Source organism: Vulpes lagopus, chromosome 3 (assembly GCF_018345385.1).
Source record: "Vulpes lagopus strain Blue_001 chromosome 3, ASM1834538v1, whole genome shotgun sequence".
Classification (NCBI taxonomy): Eukaryota; Metazoa; Chordata; class Mammalia; order Carnivora; family Canidae; genus Vulpes; species Vulpes lagopus.
In genome coordinates this window covers 119,865,284-119,885,333 of record NC_054826.1, presented here as the reverse complement: position 1 = coordinate 119,885,333, position 20,050 = coordinate 119,865,284, and the positions used below count along the sequence as shown (strand labels likewise).

The following is a 20,050-nucleotide window of genomic DNA, read 5'->3' as shown; positions in this document are numbered from 1 at the left end:
CAGACACTGTATCCTTTCATCCATAAATATTTTAATATGTATCTCTAAAAATATAGGGACTCTTTTTTTTTAAAAAACATAGCTCAATTTCATTATCATAGCTATACGAAATTAGCAGTAATTTATATCATCAGATATTCAACATTCAAGTTCCCATAATTACCTTATAATTTTATAATGTATTTTTTAGACTCAGGATCTAAATAAGGTTTAAATGGTGCAAAATTTTTTTTGTCTTTTAGTTCTTTTTTTAACTTTAATTGTTATTCTTTTAGTGCTTTGTATATTCACAAAGCTGTGCACACATCATCATAATCAGTTTTAGAACATTTTCTTTAGTCCAAAAAGAAACCCTGTACCTGTTAGCAGTGGTTTCTCATTCTCCCTCCCCTTAGCCCCAGGCAACCATCAATCTACCCTATCTTGGATTTATTTATTTGGGATATTTCATATAGATTGAATCATATAATATGTAGCTTTTTTGCATCTGGCTCTTTTCACTAAGTATCTTGCTTCTAAGCTTCATCATATTGTAGCATGTTACTATACTTATTACATTTTGTATTTGAATAATATTTCATTGTATAGATATTCTACATTTTATTTAACCATTTGGCAGTTGATGGACATTTGACTTGTTTCCGCTTTCTGGCTCCTCTGCATATTGCTGCTGTGAACATTCACCTACAAGTTTCTGTGTGGGCATGTGTTTTCATTTCTCTGGGGTTGATATCTAAGAGTAGAATTGCTGGCTTCATTTGAGGAGCTGTCAGACTGTTTTCCAAAGTGGCTGCACCAATTTCCATTCCCACCATCTCTGTATGAAGGTTCTGGTTTCTTCACATCCTTGCCAACTGTCTTTTTGATTATGGCCATTGTAGTGGTTGTGAAGTGGTATCTTTATGTGGTTTTGATTTGCATTTCCTTAATGGTCTGTGATGTTCAGCATCTTTCCATGTGCTTATTGGCTATTTGTGTATATCTTTGGAGAAATGTTCAGATCCTTTGTCCATTTTTAAATTGGGTTTTTGTTGTTGAGCTGTAAGAATTCTATATAATTTCTGGATAAAAAAAATTTCTGGATACAAATCCCTTAGATATATCGTTGACAAAAATTTTCCATTTTTTTTTTTTTTACTTTCTCAATTGTATTCTTTGAAGACAAAACATTTTTTTTTTTAAAGGAATGAGTTCCCCTTTTATCTCTCTCTTTTTACCACTCACAGTTTTTGTTGAAGGAAATAGTTCATCCTGTTACAGGATAGACAATTTGTGGGATTTTGCTGACTGCAACCTTCTGGTGTGGTTTGACATGTTTCTCAGTCTCTTGTATTTCCTATAAAGTGTCAATTAGAGTCTGCTGTATTTTGTAGTTGAAAATGTTTGAGTAGGTCAGAGGTCAGATGGTTTCAAGGCCAAGCGCATTAAGTGCAAATAACCAGGAAGTGGAATGCCTAGGTAATGCATACACAAGATAAATGAGTATCCTGAGGCCAGAAACAACTCAGATGACCATTAACAGGGGAGATGATGTGCATATGTGGTATGGTCACATGATGGAAAACCTCAAACGTTAAAAGGAATAAAATGGATTTCTGCACATCACAGTGGCTGTATCTCAACATTAACCTCTAAAAAGCAGTGCACAGAATTATGCTAAAATACATACCTTGATGCATATTAAAACATGCATGTGAAACAATGTTTGCAGATTCACATATGTGTGTAGAAGCAAACAAATTGGAGGAAGGATACTTGCTGAAGGTGAGCAGTTGTCTTAGGATGATAGCAGTCATGATTTGTTTCTTTTTAAAGAATCCAGTAGGTAGGAATACTTGACTACCAGCCTCTACAAGCTAAGGAATTATGAATTTCAGCTAATGCTTTTGCTCTTACTTAGAAGGTAGAACTTGAAGGGTTGGAAAGTCATTAGCATTCTCAGGCACTGTCTTTCCTAAGACTTTATATTTGAAGGTCCTTGATGCTCATTTCCATCAGTAACTAGTCTGTCAGGAACCTTTAAGTTAAAAACCCTGTTTCAGGAGTGGGGAAAGCTTGACCCAGAGAGGTCAATTAATTTTTAGGAACAGTCAAGCTCTAGCGGCCTTATAGACCAGAGTTTGGGGCTTAGTGGGTAATTTACTGCTGTTTCTTGCCTGATGTTTGTGTGTATTTTAGCAGCTTTATCTTATTTTTCTGGAATGTTGAGGGTCATGGTTTTCTCTTTGGCATTGACTGGGTCCTTTCCAGCAGTAGCTTGTGTTTGGTATAAAGAATCAGCTGAAGCGAGTAAATGGAAAAAAGGATGTTTGTGGTTTTCATTCAAAGCAGAAAAAGTGATGATATCAACTTTTTTTTTTCCTCCTAATGAAGGCACTGTGTTGATCTGTTGTGGCAGATTGTAAGAAGAAAGTGTTCTACTGTCAGCAAATATTTGACCATGTCCAATGCTAGTTAAGTGGCAGTGGACTGAATCTCATTGACATCACTTCTCCTACTTTCTTGTTATAACCAGTAAGGAGTATGTATGGTTTTTAGAGCTCTTAAAATGTGAAACCCAAATCTGACATTTTATGGACTTCTCTGAATTCTGGCAATGTGAACATAATTCCAGATAAAGCACCTTCCATCCTGCCACCATCTTGTCTATATGTAGGCCATGAATTCTCAATGGGAGTGAAAATTGGTTCTCGAGGGAGAAAGAAATTTTAATCTTGTGTGTAAAGCACAGATACACATGCAGTATGTAAACAGGCAATATACTTGTGATGTTAAAATTTCACGGAGAGGATGATTAAAAAAAAAAAAAGTCTGAAAAGGATCCTAAGGGGAAGGTAATGAGGAAAAGGTTGAGAAACAGTGGTATGAGCTGAAGTAATTTTGCCATTACCATATAAACTTGCATTTTGCTTTCATCCTTAGTAGCATTTTAGGGTAATGCCACATTGCTATGTGGTCTTCATATTGATCACTTTTACAGACTTCATAATCCATCATTAATCCATTGTTTTACATGTAGTATAATTTTTAAATTATTTGATTCTATTTTTGGAAAATGAGCTTATTTTACCCCTTTCCTTTTTAGTGAACGTTTTTGTTTAAGGTAGGTTTCCTTCCTTTAGATTGATATGTCTTTAGGATGATTTTTCTAAAATAGCTGTAACATGAAAGTGTTGATAGTTCTTGATTGTTCTGGCTTTCGAAGTGATTGTAGTAGTTTACAGTGCTGCTGGTAGGAGAGAGGACTCTAGTGGCAAAAGAGCCTGGCTATAAATTCAGGATTCAACATTCAGCAGACATTTACTGAATGATGGTTTGGTGTTTCTTCTATCACTTAGCAGAGGGCTGTACTGTTGGCGTCTGTCAAAGCACATTGAATGAATGTACCAAAAAATGTTTGGTTGGAGTAATGAATGAGTTAGCCAGGACTCTTCAGTTGCATGTGGCAGAGTAGAAGCTGATTTCGAAAAATTGGAGTTTAAAGCATCTTGTAATCGAATGTCTAGGGATAGTGCTGTCTTCAGGCTCAGTTGCATCCAGGTGCTTAGTGAGTCATAAGGACTACCTTTTTGGTCAGTTTGAAACTCTGCTTTCCTCTCTGTTGGCTCCGTCCTCCAGCAGCCTGTGCTTCATGGAGGCAAGATGGCTACCAGCAGCTTTGGGTCTCATCCTACAATGTAGCAACACCTGAGCCAAGAGTGGGCCTCTTTCCCAGTTGCTCCAGCAAAAGTCCTGAGGCTGACTCACAGCAGTCTGGCCGGCTGTGTGGTCATCCTGGAACCCGTCACTGTGGCTCTGGTCAGCCAGGTCTGGATCGCCATGCCCAGTCCAGAGCCCAAGGGTGGCGTCCGACTTGTTGTCTGGATAGAGGATGAACTGAATGGGGAGGGCTGTTATAATTTTGAATGGAACAGTCAGGGAAGGCCTCACAGGGAAGGTGAGGTGTGAGCAGAGACCTGAGGGAAGGAAGGGTGACTCTTGGGTCTTTCAACTGAGCAGCTGAAAAGGGTAAGAATTGCCCCTCACTGAGGTGGGAAAGTCTGTGGAACATCAGTGTTGGGTGTGGGGTATAGCAGTTTGAGGCCCTCAGGGGAGTGAGGACTCTTTCCCAGGCCCTAACTTCTGCGTGCCCATCCTGGAGCTCTTTAGAGACCTGGCGGTGGTGCCTTCTCTGTTCTCACTGCCCCACTCTGCTGGGCCCATGCTCCCAGGCTTCCTACTTGGAGGGAACCTTGCCCACCAAATCTTATTTTTCCTTGCTTGCATCTGCATGTTTTGGGATCTGACCTTTCTTCCTCCATCTTAAAAAAAAAAAAAAAAAAAAAGCACACAAACCCCAAATCCCAAAACGACATTAAAGATTATTGTGAAAACATGGAATATCCCTATCAATATACCTCCCTAGAACATCAAATATTTAGATTTTTAGGTATTCCACTTCTGTCTTTGCTCAGTGCATATGTATTTTACATAATTGCCTTGAGTCTACATCTCAATTAGTGTTTTCACTTAGTTACAGCATTTATCCATTTGCCTTCCTGTCACAATTATTTAAAAAGCCTGCATAACATTCCACCAAATGGATATACCGTTGTAGGAAAAGAAAGTAAATTCCATTTACAATGTTCTAGGTTGGAATTGGCATACGTTTTCTGTAAAGACCCAGATAGTAAATAATTTCTCCTTTGTGGGCCATCTGGTCTCTGTCCCAACCACTCATCCCCATTGTTGTAGCATAAAGTAGCACATGCAATCAATAAAAGAAAAGATGTGGCTGTGTTCCAATAAAACTTTATTTAGAAGAAGAGGCAGCAGCTGGATTTGGTTTGTGTGCTGCCCCCTGTTCCAGAACACTACCGGAAAAATCTGTGTGCCCGTGATATTGTGTTTCGGCAGTCATTGGGGTGTAGTGGAAAAAAGTTTAGACTCAGACAATCCTGGATTTAACTCCCCATGGAAGAGCCTGAGCATGTTATTGAGCTTCTTTGGCTCTGGATTCCCTCATCAGAAAATGGAAATAAAAGCAAGTGATGAACATATAGTGCCTTATAGAGAACCTGGAGGTTGGAGGGCCTGGTGAAATAGTCCCTTATTCCTTTTTTCATCCTCCCCTCCCTCCCCTTCAGTTTAGTGGCCAAGGTGTCAGGAAGGTATTTTGATATTTTGGTAACTTTTTGTATGTGTTGCCATGTTGCCTTTCAGAATCCACTGCACTGGCATGTTGTTAGCAGCAGTGTGTGCGTATTTCCCTACAGGTTTACCAGCATTAAATGTTTCTTGGTGAATTGAGTAGTTATATAATGGTAACATGTGGCAGCTAATTTAGTGGGTTTATAATTTGCATTTCTCCAGCCATGAGGGAAGATACACTTTTCCTTCAAAATGCTTGCACAGTGCCATTTTAGTGTTCCTCTAAGCAGAGATTGGCGAACTGTGCTGGCCACCTGTTTTGTGAATAAAGTTTTATTGGAATACAGGCACATCCATTCATTGACTGTTGTTTATGGCTGCGTACACTCTACAATGGCAGAATTGAGTGGCCGTGACAGAGATCTTATGGTTTGCAAAGCCTAAAATATTTACCATTTGTTATGTACAGCAAATGTTTGCTGAGCCCTGCTCCAGAGTAAATGCTTTGCCCATTGATAAATATGCTGTTGACTTGGTCTTTGATCTTAGACCTCACAAGGCCAATGAGGCTATCTATCTCCTTTAAAGCAGAGCCTGCTTCTTTCCATTGTGTGGTGGTGGACAGTCTGTCTTTTTGTCCTGGCCCAGCTGTGCCACTTGACCCCACAGTACAGAGAACTAGTGCCTTGACTTTGGGGAAGAATAAAGTCTGTATTATTTGTTTATGTACAAATGCTGAGCAGACAAAGCTGCTGCTTCCCTCAGCCCATTACACACACCCACAAGGCTGAGGCTGCTTCTGTGTCCTGGCTCATTCTGGTCCTCTCCATTTAAAGCGGACACTTTGGGGAGCCACAGAATCTAACTCCAGAGCCTTGATTCAGCAATTGTTGAGTTCCTTCTGTAAGCAGGGGTGTATTATTGCTGGTTCCACTCAATCTTGGATAGGAATGAGGAGCAGGTTTATGATTCCCCATAATCCTTTCTGTACGGATTATACTAGGGGTGTGGTATGGTTGGAGGGTCACAGGAGCACTCCATAGAGAACAGTTTATTTTGCCTGTGACAGGAAGGTTTCTCATGGAAAGTGACGCTTGGGCCAGCCACTATGAAGTTGGTTTGTCTTCCTGGGCCCTTTGCAAAGGGATCCCTGCATGGAAGTTGAGCTGCCAGAGGTTAGCCTACTAGCCTTTCGGGCGTTGGCAGGCCTGGGCATTGTGGTAAAGTGTTGGGGCACTGTTCCTGGGGCAAGTGATTTGTGTCTCCAAACCTCAGTTCCTTTGTCTGTTATGATGTTGCTGCCAACACCCATCTTACAGTTAGATATAAAGGTTTTATGTGTGTCTCAGAAAATTGGTATCCGATATGGCCTCTAGTGTATTGTGTTTGATTCACGCAGAGTTGGATGAGCAGTGCTCCAAAAAGTATAATTAGGTGCCAGTTAATATGAAAATCTAAGTTTCTGTCTTCTCTTGAAAAACCAGAAGATGGGGCAACCGCTAGCTGGGGTTGCTGTGAGGTGTGATCTGCTTGAGCCTAGTAGCAGCTGCTGTTTCTACAGAGACATCCCCCTCAGCTTCCTCAGTCCCTACTTCTGCCCACAGCACTCATTTCCATTCTCTTCCTGACCCTGTTGGAGTGGGAGTGAGGGTGTGTGTGCATGTGTAGGGGCAGGAGGAGATCTGATCTTGGTTGTGTACATGCCTCTGGCCTATACAAGGCCACCTTTCGTGCCTACTCCCTTCGTTTCTGTTTTGGACTGGTGGTGGGGTTTTGGGGATGGTAGAAATTAAACAACAAAACAACAGCACTAAACTCACAGTTGGGCTGAGAGCTCTAAGCATCTTGTATGCCTGCAGATGTGACTGAGCATGAATTCTAGCAGTGAGCACAAGTTATGGTGTACCTGTCCCATGCAAGGCTCTTGCAAGGTGTGGGCTCTTGGTATAGGATGAGGGAAGGTAGGAACATGATTGAGGTGTGGGTCTTGGCTACAGTCTCCTGTGGACCCCTAACAGGTAACCATCTTACTGCTTACTGGGTGGCCATAAAGTCTGCAAACAGAGATACTATTGTTTTAATTTTCAAAACCTCTGTCTGATTAATTCTGCTAGGGCAGTGGTGGGTCCCATAGGGTAAATCCAGCCCAAGGCCTGTTTTTGTAAACAGCTATGCTCTTTCATTAATGTGTTGTCTGTGGCTGCTTTTGAGATATAAGAGCAGAATTGATTAGTTGGGGCCATATGACCCGCAAGGCCTAAAATATTTATTATCTGGCTCTTTACAGAAAACATTTGCTAACCCCTGGCCTAGGGCATGTTAAAGGTACAGGTTTAGTCAGGGAAAACCAGAAATATAGATCATGTGATACAACCCACTGCATGCTTAGGACTTGATAGAAACACAGTGTTAACTGCAGTTCTGCAGGATGTTTTGAGGGAACAAATAACAGAATATCATTGAGTGTATCATGTATTTGTTACATAATATCAGTAAGTCATTTGCTGCCACCTGTGCTTCCAGATGTTATGGCTGCTGTGTAGATAATAAATGCAGGGTGAAGGTGATGCGGGCAGAAGGGCGCCGGGCCAGAGCCCAGAAAGGTAGTCATAGCAGGGGTGGCTCTCCTGGATAGCCTGGCGGCCCCAGTTAAGGCAGAGCTGGCCAGGGCAGCAGAGAAATGGGGTTGCAGCTGAAAGGGCATGTGGGTACAGGCATGGCTTTTAGTAAACTTGGGGGAGGTATTACGACATCCTCGTGTGCTATAAGGGTTGCTTACATGAGAAGAACAAACTAACGGAGGGACAGTTGCTGGAGTGTGTCCTTGAGCAGAAGAGAGGAGACGGGATTCAGAGCACGAGTGGAGGTTCGAGTTATTTAGCTTCTAAAAGCCTTAGTTCATCAGCTCTGAAATGAGACAATCACATGTACTTTAGGGCAGAATTTCCTAATTGCAGCACTACTTGACGTTTTGGACCAGATAATCCTCTGTTGCAGGGACTGTCTTGTGCACTGGAGAAGGTGTAGCAGCATCCCTGGCCTCCACCCACTCCATGCCAGAAATACCTGCAGACGTTGCCAAATGTCCCATTGGTGGGGGCAAAATCACCCCAGTTGAGATCACTTATCTATACCCACCCCGCGTAGGGCTTCTCATAACTACATCTTCCTGAACTCCCGTTATTTGAATGTGCCTGTTATTCCCTGTTAGTAGCCCCATGATGCAGAAGTTAGGGACCCCCCTCAGTGTAAACAGAAATATGGAAGAGAAGTGAGCCTGGGGGCTGGGTGCTATCTGGAGTCCTCTTGTCTCCACTCTGCTCCCTCCCCAGGGCAAATCCTGTCTCTTTTTGGCTTGGAATGTGCTCTGGGCCAATATCTGTCTATGTCAGCCCTTCCCATAAAAACATTTTTTATTGAACTGAAATTAACATAACATAAAAGCATTTATGTTTTTAATGCCGTTAAAAACCACGGATCATTGCTCAATTGTAGGGCTAACAGTTATTATATCAACCGTCTTTTTTTTTTTTTTTTTATAACAACCATCTTAAGGTGAACATTTCAATGGCATTTAGTACATTCATGATGTTCTGTGACCACCATCTCTGTCTAGTTCCAAAAGATTTCATCCCCCCAAAGGGAGACCCTGTTCCCATTAAGTCATTGTGTTGTATCTGTGTGGATTTACCTCTTCTGGTCCTTCCCATTTTTTTTAAAGCGCAGCTCAAGTTCCTGCTTTTTCAGTGAGCCTCCCTGGCCCCAGCAGAATGGCAGTGTGGAGCATGGTAGAGGGAGCACTGGCCTAAGAGTCAGGCGGACCATGGTCTTAACCTTTGATGTACTGCTTGCTTAGCTGTATGACCTTGAGCAGAATTCCTGGCATGCAGTGGCACCCAAAGAATATTGCCTTTTTCTTTCCTTCCTTGAACCTGCTTCGTACATTGCAAGGATTAGCCATCAACCAGAGAAATACCTGGCATGACTTTACTCCTGCCACTGCATAGAGAGGTAGGGAAATACCACTGTTGAAGTGTGTATGTGACCTTAATCAGATGACCTAACGTCCTCTGTGGGTGGCAACCATATTTACCTTGACCTCCAGGGTTGTTGCAAGGATTAGAGAAGGAATAAACATGGAGTTCCTAATGCCTCTTGCTTGTTCCCCCCACCCCCCACCCGCCCCAGATGCCATGGACCCTTTTTTACTTTTATTCCGCCCAGTGCAGCAAGCACAGAGTCCTGGACTGGGTAGTTTCCTTTTGGTTTAGAGAGAAAGCCAATTGAAAGCATGTCTTAGAGCCAGAGGTCTTACCCTCTGGGATATAGGGTTGCCAACAACAACAACAACAACAACAACAACAACAACAACAAGACGTGCCTCATATAAGCTAGGCACTATTCTAGGTGCACAATCGACATTTAATAAACCTAGGAGGTGCAAAGGGGGTGAGTAACTTACTTGCCCATGGTCACATAGCCCAGGGTGAGGATTTGAATCTGGGCTATCCCATTTTTAAGTCTTGTCTGTCTCCCTAGGAGGTGATGGAAGGCTGGAGGTTTATGCTGAAAAGTAATGTAGGATCCTAAGGATTCTAAACATTAAAGACAACAGGGATGCTCATGATTGATTTTTCACACGCACTTGTGTCTTCTGAGTTAGAGCCGCAGGAGATCACTGCATTTCTTTGATGGGTTTGTAGCCCCCTGGGGGTACTCCCTGGGGTAGCTTTATATTTTCTTTTTTTTTTAGCTTTCTATTTTCTATTTTCATTTGGATGGTGCCCTAACAAGGAATGCAAAAGAAGCCTGTTCAGGCTCATCTGGTTAGTAGTGTGGACTCAGGGCTGCCCTTGGAAAAGGAAGAGAGCAGGAAGATTGGGGCTTCCTTCACAGAAAATCACAGAAAAATCAGTGGGGCTGTGATTGCAGATTTGTTGCAAAGCTGGAGAGCCAGCAAGATTTAGCACACGGCCAATGCTGGAGCTAGTGGACTTGAAATGGAATCCTTCCTTGAGTACTTTCCGTGGGAGTAGCCTTGCATGCTCCAGGCTGAGCCTCAGTGCTCTGGTGAATGGAGCTACCTTTCCCATGACACTAAGGATTGTCAGTCACTTAATGGCTTTCCCCACAGTTGAAGACCAGTAGGTGGGCATTGCCTCCCTGCTTCCTTCCGGTGGTTACAGCATTTGAGACAGAGGGGACAGAGAATCTTCTTGACCAGGGCAGGGGTGCTTATTCTTCTCTTGGTCACTGGAAGAAGGCAGGAAGAAGGCAGGAAAGACACTGGTAGCGTAGATTGCTCTGTTTGCCTGTCTTCATGGGGGCCCCATGTTCCAGACTGCGGAGCTAGGAACAGCACCATCTCATGCAGAAACTGGTGCCTAGAGAAGGGAAGTGACTGTCCCTGTCACATGGCCAGCAAGCAGCTCTGCTGGGATGAGAACTCATGATGTCTTGTGACTTCCAACTGGTGCTCCTTCCATTGCTCTTTATGACCATGGCCCCCTGGGCACCTCCTGTAGTGCATACGTGCTCCCAATGCTGCCTGTACTCCTTCCACCCCTGCTTCCCCCCACCCTGCTTCTCTGAATCCCCAGTTAGGGCCAGGATGGTCTCACTCAAGTGTCCTTCTCGCCTGCAGAGCATTTGCAGCCAGGGAGGGTGAGTGGAGGGTTGAGGCCTGCGTGAGGCCTGCACAACCTCAGATTGTTTCTCTGTCATGAATGGGTTTTTCTTCCCACCACAAAGAGAGGCTTTGCGAGGTAAAGCGGAGGAGGCTGCCAGTACCTTCTCTGAGCGGTGGGTCAAGATAATATAGGAAAGATCCAGGATCATCATGCATATCAGGAACGGTAGGGTGCAACATTCTCCCTGAACCAGCAGCATCAGCAGCATCCGGGAGCTAGTGAGAAACACTGAATCTCAGGCCCCACCCAGACCTGCTGAATCAGAACCTGTCTGTAACAAGACCCCGGGAGATTTTGTGTGAACATGGAAGCTTGAGAATCACTGCACTAAAAATGATCAGTAATGAGATGATGGAGATTTTTATTTTCTTTGTGCAGGTTTTCCTGATTTATAATTATTTTTTTACATGAATTTTTTTATCATGGTAAAATACAGGTAAGAAAATTCACCATCTTGGGAACCCTGGGTGGTGCAGCGGTTTGGCGCCTGCCTTTGGCCCAGGGCGCGATCCTGGAGACCCAGGATCGAATCCCACGTCGCGCTCCGGGTGCATGGAGCCTGCTTCTCCCTCTGCCTGTGTCTTTGCCTCTCTCTCTTTCTCTCTGTGACTATCATAAATAAATAAAAATTAAAAAAAATTTTTTAAAAAGAAAATTCACCATCTTAACCACTTTTAGGTGTACAGTACAGTGATATTAAATATATTCACACTTTTGTGCAGCCGTCAGCACCATCCATCCCCTTGACTCTTTCCATTTTGTAAAACTGAAATTCTGTCCCCATTAACACTAATTCCCCATCTTCCTCTCTCCCCAGTTCCTGGAAACCACCACCATACTTTCCCTTTCTGTAGTTTTGATTACTTCTTATAAGTAGAATCATGCAGTATTTATCTTTTGGGGGACTGATTTGAGTTAGTCTAATGTCCTTAAGTTTCATTCCGTGTAGCATAGTTCAGAATTTCCTTCCTTTTTAAGGCTGAATAATAGTGCATTGTGTGGCTAGACCCCGTTTTGCTTAGCTGTCTGTCCATTACACTTGGGTTGCTTTCATATCTTAGCTACCACTGATGCTGGTGCTGCGAACATGGGTGTACAATGTCTCTTCAAGATCCTGCTTTAAATTCTTTTAGGTGTCTACCCAGATGTGGAATTGCTGGGTCGTATGGTCATTTGATCACATAAATTACTTTCATGATAAAAAGGATAACAAAGGCATTTCAGAGTGGAAAACTTTGTCAGGTTTCCAGCTAGCATTGCCCAAGGGCAGGTAGTGTTGTTGGATGCAGGACTTGGAAGAAGGAAGAGAGAAAGCCTGACTTGTCCATCCCGGTGTTAGAGAAGAGCAGAAGCCATACCTTCTGCTAAACAAAAAAGTAGGATTGACAGCTAGACATAAGTATCAAGAGAGATGTTTGGGGGCTTTGGGTGCAGGGGGGGCGGTGTTTTCAACCATCCTGAATGACACTTTGGCATACTTGTGTGGTGGGAATGATGTGTAGTACATCCTTACTCAAAACCCCTCCAGAGAAAAATAACCATGACACCATTTAGGAAGACACTTATCACCGTGTGTCCGTGGAGTGTCTATTCTGTGTTTTTTTTCTGTGGGCCCGGGGTGAAGCAGGAGCCTTGTGTGGTGACCCCAACACAGACTTGAGGGACATGGTCTTGAGTAAGGATCACGATTCTACCAATTAGTATTCAAATTAGAATAAAACCTGTTGTTTTGGTTCACAAGGCCCTTTGTGACTGGCCTCTGCCTGCCTGTCTGATCTTTCCTTCCTCTTTTTTGCTCTTTGCTCAAGTTGTAGCAGACTTCTTCCTTCTGGTCCTGGAAGACTAGAAGCCAAGCTTGTTCCTGCCTCTGGGCATCCACCCTGGCTATATACCCTGCCTGGAATGCTGGAATCCCATGTCTTTCCGGGGTTCCTCCTCTTTATAAAGGGCCCAGCCCACATGTCACCTGCAGAGAGGCCTTCCATCACTGCTCTGGTGAACAGGACCCTCTTGCTTCCTCCCTGTCTCATCACCCCATTTGGTTTTTCTTCTCAGTATGACTCTGACATCATCTCAGTTTAGGTTTACTTAAATGCAATTTCTTTCTTCCCTAAGAGGATCTTTTCTCCATGAGAGAATGTTTCTTCTATATGACTTCACTCCTGTGTCCTGAGCACTTAGCACATTGCCTAGGACACAGTTGAAGTTAAATAAGTACCGAGTGGGTCAGTGCACATGTTTGCTGTGCTCCGTGGACTTCATTTTCCCCATCTGCAGTGTGAAAATCCTAATACTTATAGGGTGGTTGTAGGAATTACAGGATGTAACACATGCAGAGTACTATTTTGTGTCTGGTGTGCAGGAAGTACTCAACACGTGGTCACAGTTGTTATCAACTGAGTGGCCCTGACATAATTTGGATGAATCACTGATCATCTCTGATGTGATGCCCTGCTGGGACTCCCTGGCAAAGCCCATGGTAAATTGCCCAAGAGAAAAGCAGCTTGGTGGCACTTTAAGGCCTGTGGTGTGGGGCATCTGTTCTTGTACCTCTGAATTTGATTCTTTTTTTTTTTTTAATTTGATTCTCCCTTGAAATAACTATGTTCTCTGGAGCATCATAATACATAGCTGTGTCTCTGTTGATTGGAATCCCCAGGTCTCCTCTGGGGCATCAGATGTAGCTCTCTAGCAGTCTTCTTGGTGCTTTGAAGTGTCCCTGCCTCAGACATTTTCATTTTATTTATTTATTTATTTTAAAGATTTTATTTATTTATTAATTCATGAGAGACACAGAGAAAGAGGCAGAGACACAGGCAGAGACACAAGCAGGCTCCATGCAGGGAGCCTAATGTGGGATTCGATCCTAGGGCCCCAGGATCACACCCTGAGCCAAAGGCAGATGCTCAACCACTGAGCCACCCAGGCATCCCCCCTCAGACATTTTTAAAAAAGATTATTTATTTATTTACTCATGAGAGACACAGAGAGAGAGAGGCAGAGACACAGGCAGAGGGAGAAGCACGCTCCATGCTGGGAGCCTGATGCGGGACATGATCCTGGGACTCCAGGAACATGCCCTGGGCCAGAGGCAGGCGCTAAACTGCTGAGCCACCCAAGGATCCCCTCCCTCAGACATTTTTAAATGGAAGTTAAGCATATACCATGTGTATCAGCTAGGAATGCTTTTGGTTGCAAGTAACAGCCTGGTGTATAGTGGTTGAAGCAAATGGGGTTATTTGCTGTATGAGAGGTGGGAGATTTCTAGTATTGGTTCAGCAGTGAAATGACATCAGGGCTGGTGTCTCTGTGAGTCTCTTGGCCTTCCCTCCTGGCTTGTTTCTTTGTGGTTGCATGGTGCTACTCTGGCTAACCCCAGTGTGTTTATGATGAAGGCGTGAAGGATGGAAGAAAGAATGAAACCATTAACATGTATTCTTCTATCAGGAAGGCATGGTTTCCCCAGAGCCCTCCCAGTGTCCTGCTTATATCTCGTTAGCTAGAACTTCTTAAGGTCACTTAAGAAAGAGGCTGAGAAAAGGAGTAATTAAACTTTTCAGCTTGTAGTACAGGAGGTGGCATGGGGAAAAGATGTTGGAGCTGATGGTGAGGTCAGCCAATGGGTATTGCCTGCCATACTAGGGGAACCTGTATTGTAAGTTAGACTGTTGGTTCTCAACCGGGGGGTGTTTTGTCCCCCATAGGACATTTGGTAGTATCTGGAGACATTTTTTGTTGCCACATCTTGGGTGTGTGTATGTGCTAAGGGTATCTGGTGCATAGAGCCCAGGGATGCGACTAGACATCCTGCAGTTCACAGGGCAGCCCCACCACAGAGAATTATCTGGCCCAAATGTCAATAGCGCCAAGATTGAGAAACCTGAATTAGACCATTCCAGACACATTCTTCAGGTGTGGGGAACATGAATTTAGCTGCTTTCCTGTGATGTAGCAACAGGCAACTGGCCAAACTTCACTGTAATGATGTAGATTACTGGTGTCTGTTCTTGTTGATTTCATTACAGAGGAGGCTGATGCCAGTTGAGGACAGCCACATACTATGTGGCAGAGTCTTGGTAGAGGGCTCTTGCCACAGAGAACTAATGAAGCCTCATTGCATTTTAGGACCACAGAACAATGACCTGAAAAGACAGTTTCTGCTGGAGCGTCTGCTGGATGCAGTGAAACAGGTAAGAAGAAAGCTCTCATTTGACTTTGAGGTCAGGAAACAGTGTCAGGCCATCCATGTCCAAGTCATCTCTGCCCTTTCATGTGCATGACTTACTCCCTCTTTCCATCTGGGAGCAGTGAGGCTCACGGTGTTCCCCAGAGAGTGACAGAGCAAGGGAGGGCAGTTGGAAGTAGTGACTTTCTAATGCCTTTGGAAGACCCCATCCTTCATGATGTCCCTTTGAGAAAGGCATTGCTGTTGGTTTCAAAGTCTCACTTCCAAGCAGTTGTGTTTTAGGGCAAGTCTTCTGGGTGCTGAGGTGGTGGCTGGAGTTGGCACCCTGTGGGCACGAGAACAGAGACGGGACGAATGAAGCCATGCCCAGGGTTGCGTGGGTCCTGCAGGTGGGCTCTGCTCCGGTTGCTTCATGCTGTTCTTGATATCCAGTTTTTAGCAGGTGTGAATGCAGGCTTTGGCGTGAGCCCGGCTTGGGTGTGCTTGCCCGTGCCTACCAGATGTGCATCGTGTAGTATGCATGTGTCAGCCACGAGCCCAGCTCCCTGTGAAGCTTCTCATTTTATCCTTCTGACCCCCCAATGAGATGGTTCCTGTGATGGTTTCCATTTTATCGACAAAGAAACAGAAGCTCAGAAAGGTCCAGTAATTCACTTAAGGAGCTATAGGTCATGAGTAGCTATAGGTCATGAGTGGCTATGACCCAATGCTGGGAATTCTAGGTAGCTCACATTTTGGAAGGTGTAACTGTCAATCATATGCATGCAGTCCCAATATGGGGAGATAAATACTTTCATAGGGATATGTGTCAAGTGTTAAAGTGAACCCAGAGAACTTGGTATCTCCCAAGCCTCTAGGCATCCTGGTAGGGTATGTGGTGGAGAAGACACAGACTCAGGCGAAGCTGGAGTCCAATACCAGCTTCATCTTCAAGGCTGTGTGTGTTGAGGCAACTCCACCTAGTCTCTCTGAGCCTCCCTCTTCTCTGTCATCGGGTCACTGCCTCTAGAGAGCTGTTGAGAGGGTTGCATTTGTTAAAATAGGTAAAGGGCTCAGCAGTAAATACAGAGCCCACGTTATTTGTTTCTTTGTCCTGGAAGTGGGGAAATATAATGGGAACATAAAGTAGATGTGGAGCCACTTTCAGCATAGCTGTTGAACAGAAATAAATTGGAGCCTATGCCCAGAGCTGCTATTGCTATTGTTGTTGTTGTTATGACTTGGGGGGATGAAAGCATTGCACATAGACCTTTTTAAGGTCAATTTTATTGAGGTATAATGGAGGCATGCAATAAAATACACTAATTTTAAGTTTGCAGTTCTTTGAGTTTTGACAAATATATCATTTATAATCATTCATTCATTCATTCATTCATTCATTCATTCATTCACTGGAGAATACGCTCTGGAATCTTGCAAGCCTGCTACCCACAGTGGAGATTCCACACCTTTAAAAGAGAGTAGTGGCTACTGCTGATGGCAGCACGGTATTCTGAATTGAATGATATATAACTAAAAATGGTGAAAATGGTAAACTTCACATATTCTATTTTTTTTTCCACAATTAAAGAAAAAATGATGGTTTGCTTTTATTTGTATCCACCCTGGATGAAATGTCATTTGGCACAACCAGATGACATGGTTGAAGCTTGAGTCATGCTGCCATAATTTTATTGCCAGTCATAACAACTTTGGGGCCCTTTCCAGAGGCACCCATCATCAGATTTGTGGAAGTTTTAATTGTGCCTTGTGGAGCTCTTGTTCAGACAGTCAGCTGCTGACATACAGAAGCAGCTTCCTAGACGATGTACACAAGGCTGTGTGCTTTTTTTTCCCTCTTGGTGTTGTTTTCCCACTAGCTCCACTGTACAAGGGGGAGATAAGGGCTTCCTGTAAGCGGTGGCTGGAAGGGAAGGGTGTCTACTATCTCTCTCTTTTTTTTTGGGGGGGGTGTCTACTATCTCATGTCTTGGCTTGACACCATGGCATGGGGACACCCTGACTCGGCACCTGGAGTTCCTGGCCCTGTGTGTCTCATGATCCTGAAATCCTGTGTGGGCTGTTTGTGATGTTTGAGTGTCCCATCCTGTTGATCTCAGTGGCTTCTTTTTCCATGCAGTGCCAGATCCGCTTTGGAGGGAGAAAGGAGATCGCCTCAGATTCTGACAGCAGGTAAAGACATTGCTTCTAAAACCATTTACTGTCAAGGTGGAAAAGGTGGCCAGAGATGACTAGCTTCTGCATTCCGTTTCTGCAGCCAAGTGGTGCGGTGATTCAGTTTGGGTGATTGTAGACCACCTATGCAGTGACTACATGTTTAGAGTATTTGCAGCTTCCTGTAATACTCCCTCCTTCTAGTAGTCCATTCTGAAGGAATTACCTGAAATACCTTTCTGCATAAAGTTATTTTCAGGGTAATTGATAATGATGGGAACTCAGAAATTGAAATGCTCAGCAGGTGGGAGATGCTTAAAAAAGTTCAGTGCCTTAGTAGAATGGAATGTTATATAGCCATTAAAATTGATGTCCATATAGCATTTGTTTTAAGTAGAGAAATGCACATGTAGTAATTTATAAATTACATTTTTAGTTAAAATAAAAAGAGCAAGATACAAAAGTATGTGGATGCAGAATGATGCTAGCTATGTTAAACCACCATTCTGGTGGAAAATGTACCAGAATGTGAACAGATGTAATCCTGGGGTTGAGAATATTGGGAATCCTTACACTTTCTGATATTTTTCATATTTTATACTGTGATTGTGTGTTTCTTTTATAATTAAAAAAAAGTCTAAAAATTGCCATTGACCTCCATGACCCAGTAAGGGCTGATGTAATTGCATAAGCTTCTCACATTGACTGGGAGGAGACGAAAATGTTTTGGCAAAGGTAAGAGACACACAGGCATTTACTTTGTGAAGTCATTCAGGGCTGATTCATGGTGGCAGGAGGAATGTTCCAGCAAAGGAAGGGAAGGGAAGGGAACTCACTTGCTCAGCATTCATCTCATCCTGGAGACTGGCTGCGACCCCCACCCTCTCACCCCACCCCTCCCAGTGGAGCCAGTCCCTTGTCTGTCTGTCCTTTCAGACCCATGTCTGCGATTCTTTACCAGCTACCAGCAAAGCATGTAGTGCTACGTTTTAATAGAGCTCCAGGGACTGTTTGAAACTGGTGCAGATTTAAAACATTACTCTTCCCTTATTCTATCTCTTTTTTACCTGGTTTTTCTCCCACACTTAGCACCAACTAACAGACTATATGTTAAGCTTTTTTATTTTGTTGATTTCTGTCTCCATGTGTCATAATGTCAGTGCTGTGCAGGCAGGGGTGTTTGCTGTCTTATTCACTGATGTACCCCTGTGTCTGAAAGCATGGAGAAGGTGTCTGGGTGAGCATGTGCATTGCACTGTGCTATAGTCAGGTGTTTAAATATCTGTGTCACCATGAGGCTTGTGAGCCTTGAGGGCAGAGGGGTCACTCCTCTAGTTTGTATTTCTTTTTTTTTTTTTTTAATTTTTTTTTATTATTTATTTATGTAGTCATACAGAGAGAGAGAGAGAGAGAGAGAGAGAGGCAGAGACACAGGCAGAGGGAGAAGCAGGCTCCATGCACCGGGAGCCCGACGTGGGATTCGATCCCGGGTCTCCAGGATTGCGCCCTGGGCCAAAGGCAGGCGCCAAACCGCTGCGCCACCCAGGGATCCCTAGTTTGTATTTCTTAGGGTTTTGCACAAACATTTCCTTCCTGTCACACATTTGCTCCTGAACATTTGCTTGTGGCATCAGATCATTAGACTGATGTACTGCATTAGTTTTTCATGAGGCTCTACTATGGGACCTGGCCCTGGTCAGCACAGGGGTCCTGATTTGGGGATGCAAGGTCCACCTGCATCAGAATCATCTGAGAGGCTTACTAATCAATAATGCAGTTCTCCATCCCCTTCTGACTTCCTGCGTGGGTGCACATGAGCATGTGCAGGTGTGTGTGTGTGTGTGTGTGTGTGTGTGTGTGTGTGCATGTGTATGAGTATGTGGATTCAGGACTTCTTCCTCACTTTTTTTTTTTTCATAATTGTCTGGTTCTTTTCCTGAGAGAGGGAATCCATCTCTAAATGTTAGATTAATGTGTTCTTATATAATAGAATTTACTACTAAGATTTTTATTAGGTATAATATTCTGTCTTATAGTAGAAGTTAAAAAGGTAATTCCTTCAATGAGAAATGTAGTTTATGGCTAAAAGGAGTGTGCTGCTTCATATTAATAATCATAGTTACTGCTTCTTAAGGCTTCTGTCCCTCATTATTCATGTTGACACTTCAGGATAGCTCCGAGAGAAGTGGTGGTGTTATTCCTTCTTTACAGATGAGAAAACAGACTCAGAAGTTGGATAACTCAGCGTAGGTTAGACATGTGAGAAAGTTAGACTTGCAAGTGGGACCCTAGTTTCTAGGGCTTCAATGTCTATTCTTCCCATGTTATATTACATTTAGTGATTTTGTTGGTTTTGAAGCTAGGTTTAAGAAACATAGCTTTTCCCTAACTTTGAGGGTTCCTTCTCAGTAACAGAGTCTTGGTCTTATCTTTGAAATATGTTTGGGTAAATGTGGCACCACCTTCATATATATAGCAAAGGCCACATCATTGTCCTTATTCCTTGAGAAAGCTTAACCTCAAGAGGGAATGTCTGTGAATGTTTTGTTGTGGGGTCTGAACACATAGTGGGTCTCCTCCACCCCTGACAAATGGCCCCGCACCAGAAGTGATCTCAAATGTATTCTCTTCTCTCCAGCTCTTCTGCTATCACCTTGTCCCAGTCACCACATCTCTCTCAGGACAGCTGCCATAGACTGTTTTCCTTCTGGTCCTGCTTCCTCTGCACACAGAGACTTCTGCAGAATGTGGATGCCTTCCTGTCTCTCTCCCACGGAGAGCCTTCCCTTTCTTCCCTTTGCTCTGTGGAAAAAGACTCACATCCTTAACAGCCTCTCTCTCTCTTTGCTCCACCTACCGTGGTCTGGCCTTTTCTGTTTTTCTTTTCTAG

At 43.6% G+C, this 20,050-nt stretch overlaps 1 protein-coding gene across 3 annotated transcripts in view; it reads left to right on the top strand.

Moving 5' to 3' along the window:
• SNX29 (sorting nexin 29) overlaps positions 1 to 20,050 on the top strand; it is a 535,216-nt gene that overhangs the window by 4,076 nt on the left and 511,090 nt on the right. For all 3 annotated transcript variants that reach the window (XM_041748281.1, XM_041748280.1, XM_041748282.1), the window contains exons 2-3: positions 14,946 to 15,010; positions 17,126 to 17,178. In XM_041748281.1, the coding sequence (XP_041604215.1) occupies positions 14,946 to 15,010; positions 17,126 to 17,178 (118 nt within the window). The remainder of the gene's footprint in view (positions 1 to 14,945; positions 15,011 to 17,125; positions 17,179 to 20,050) is intronic.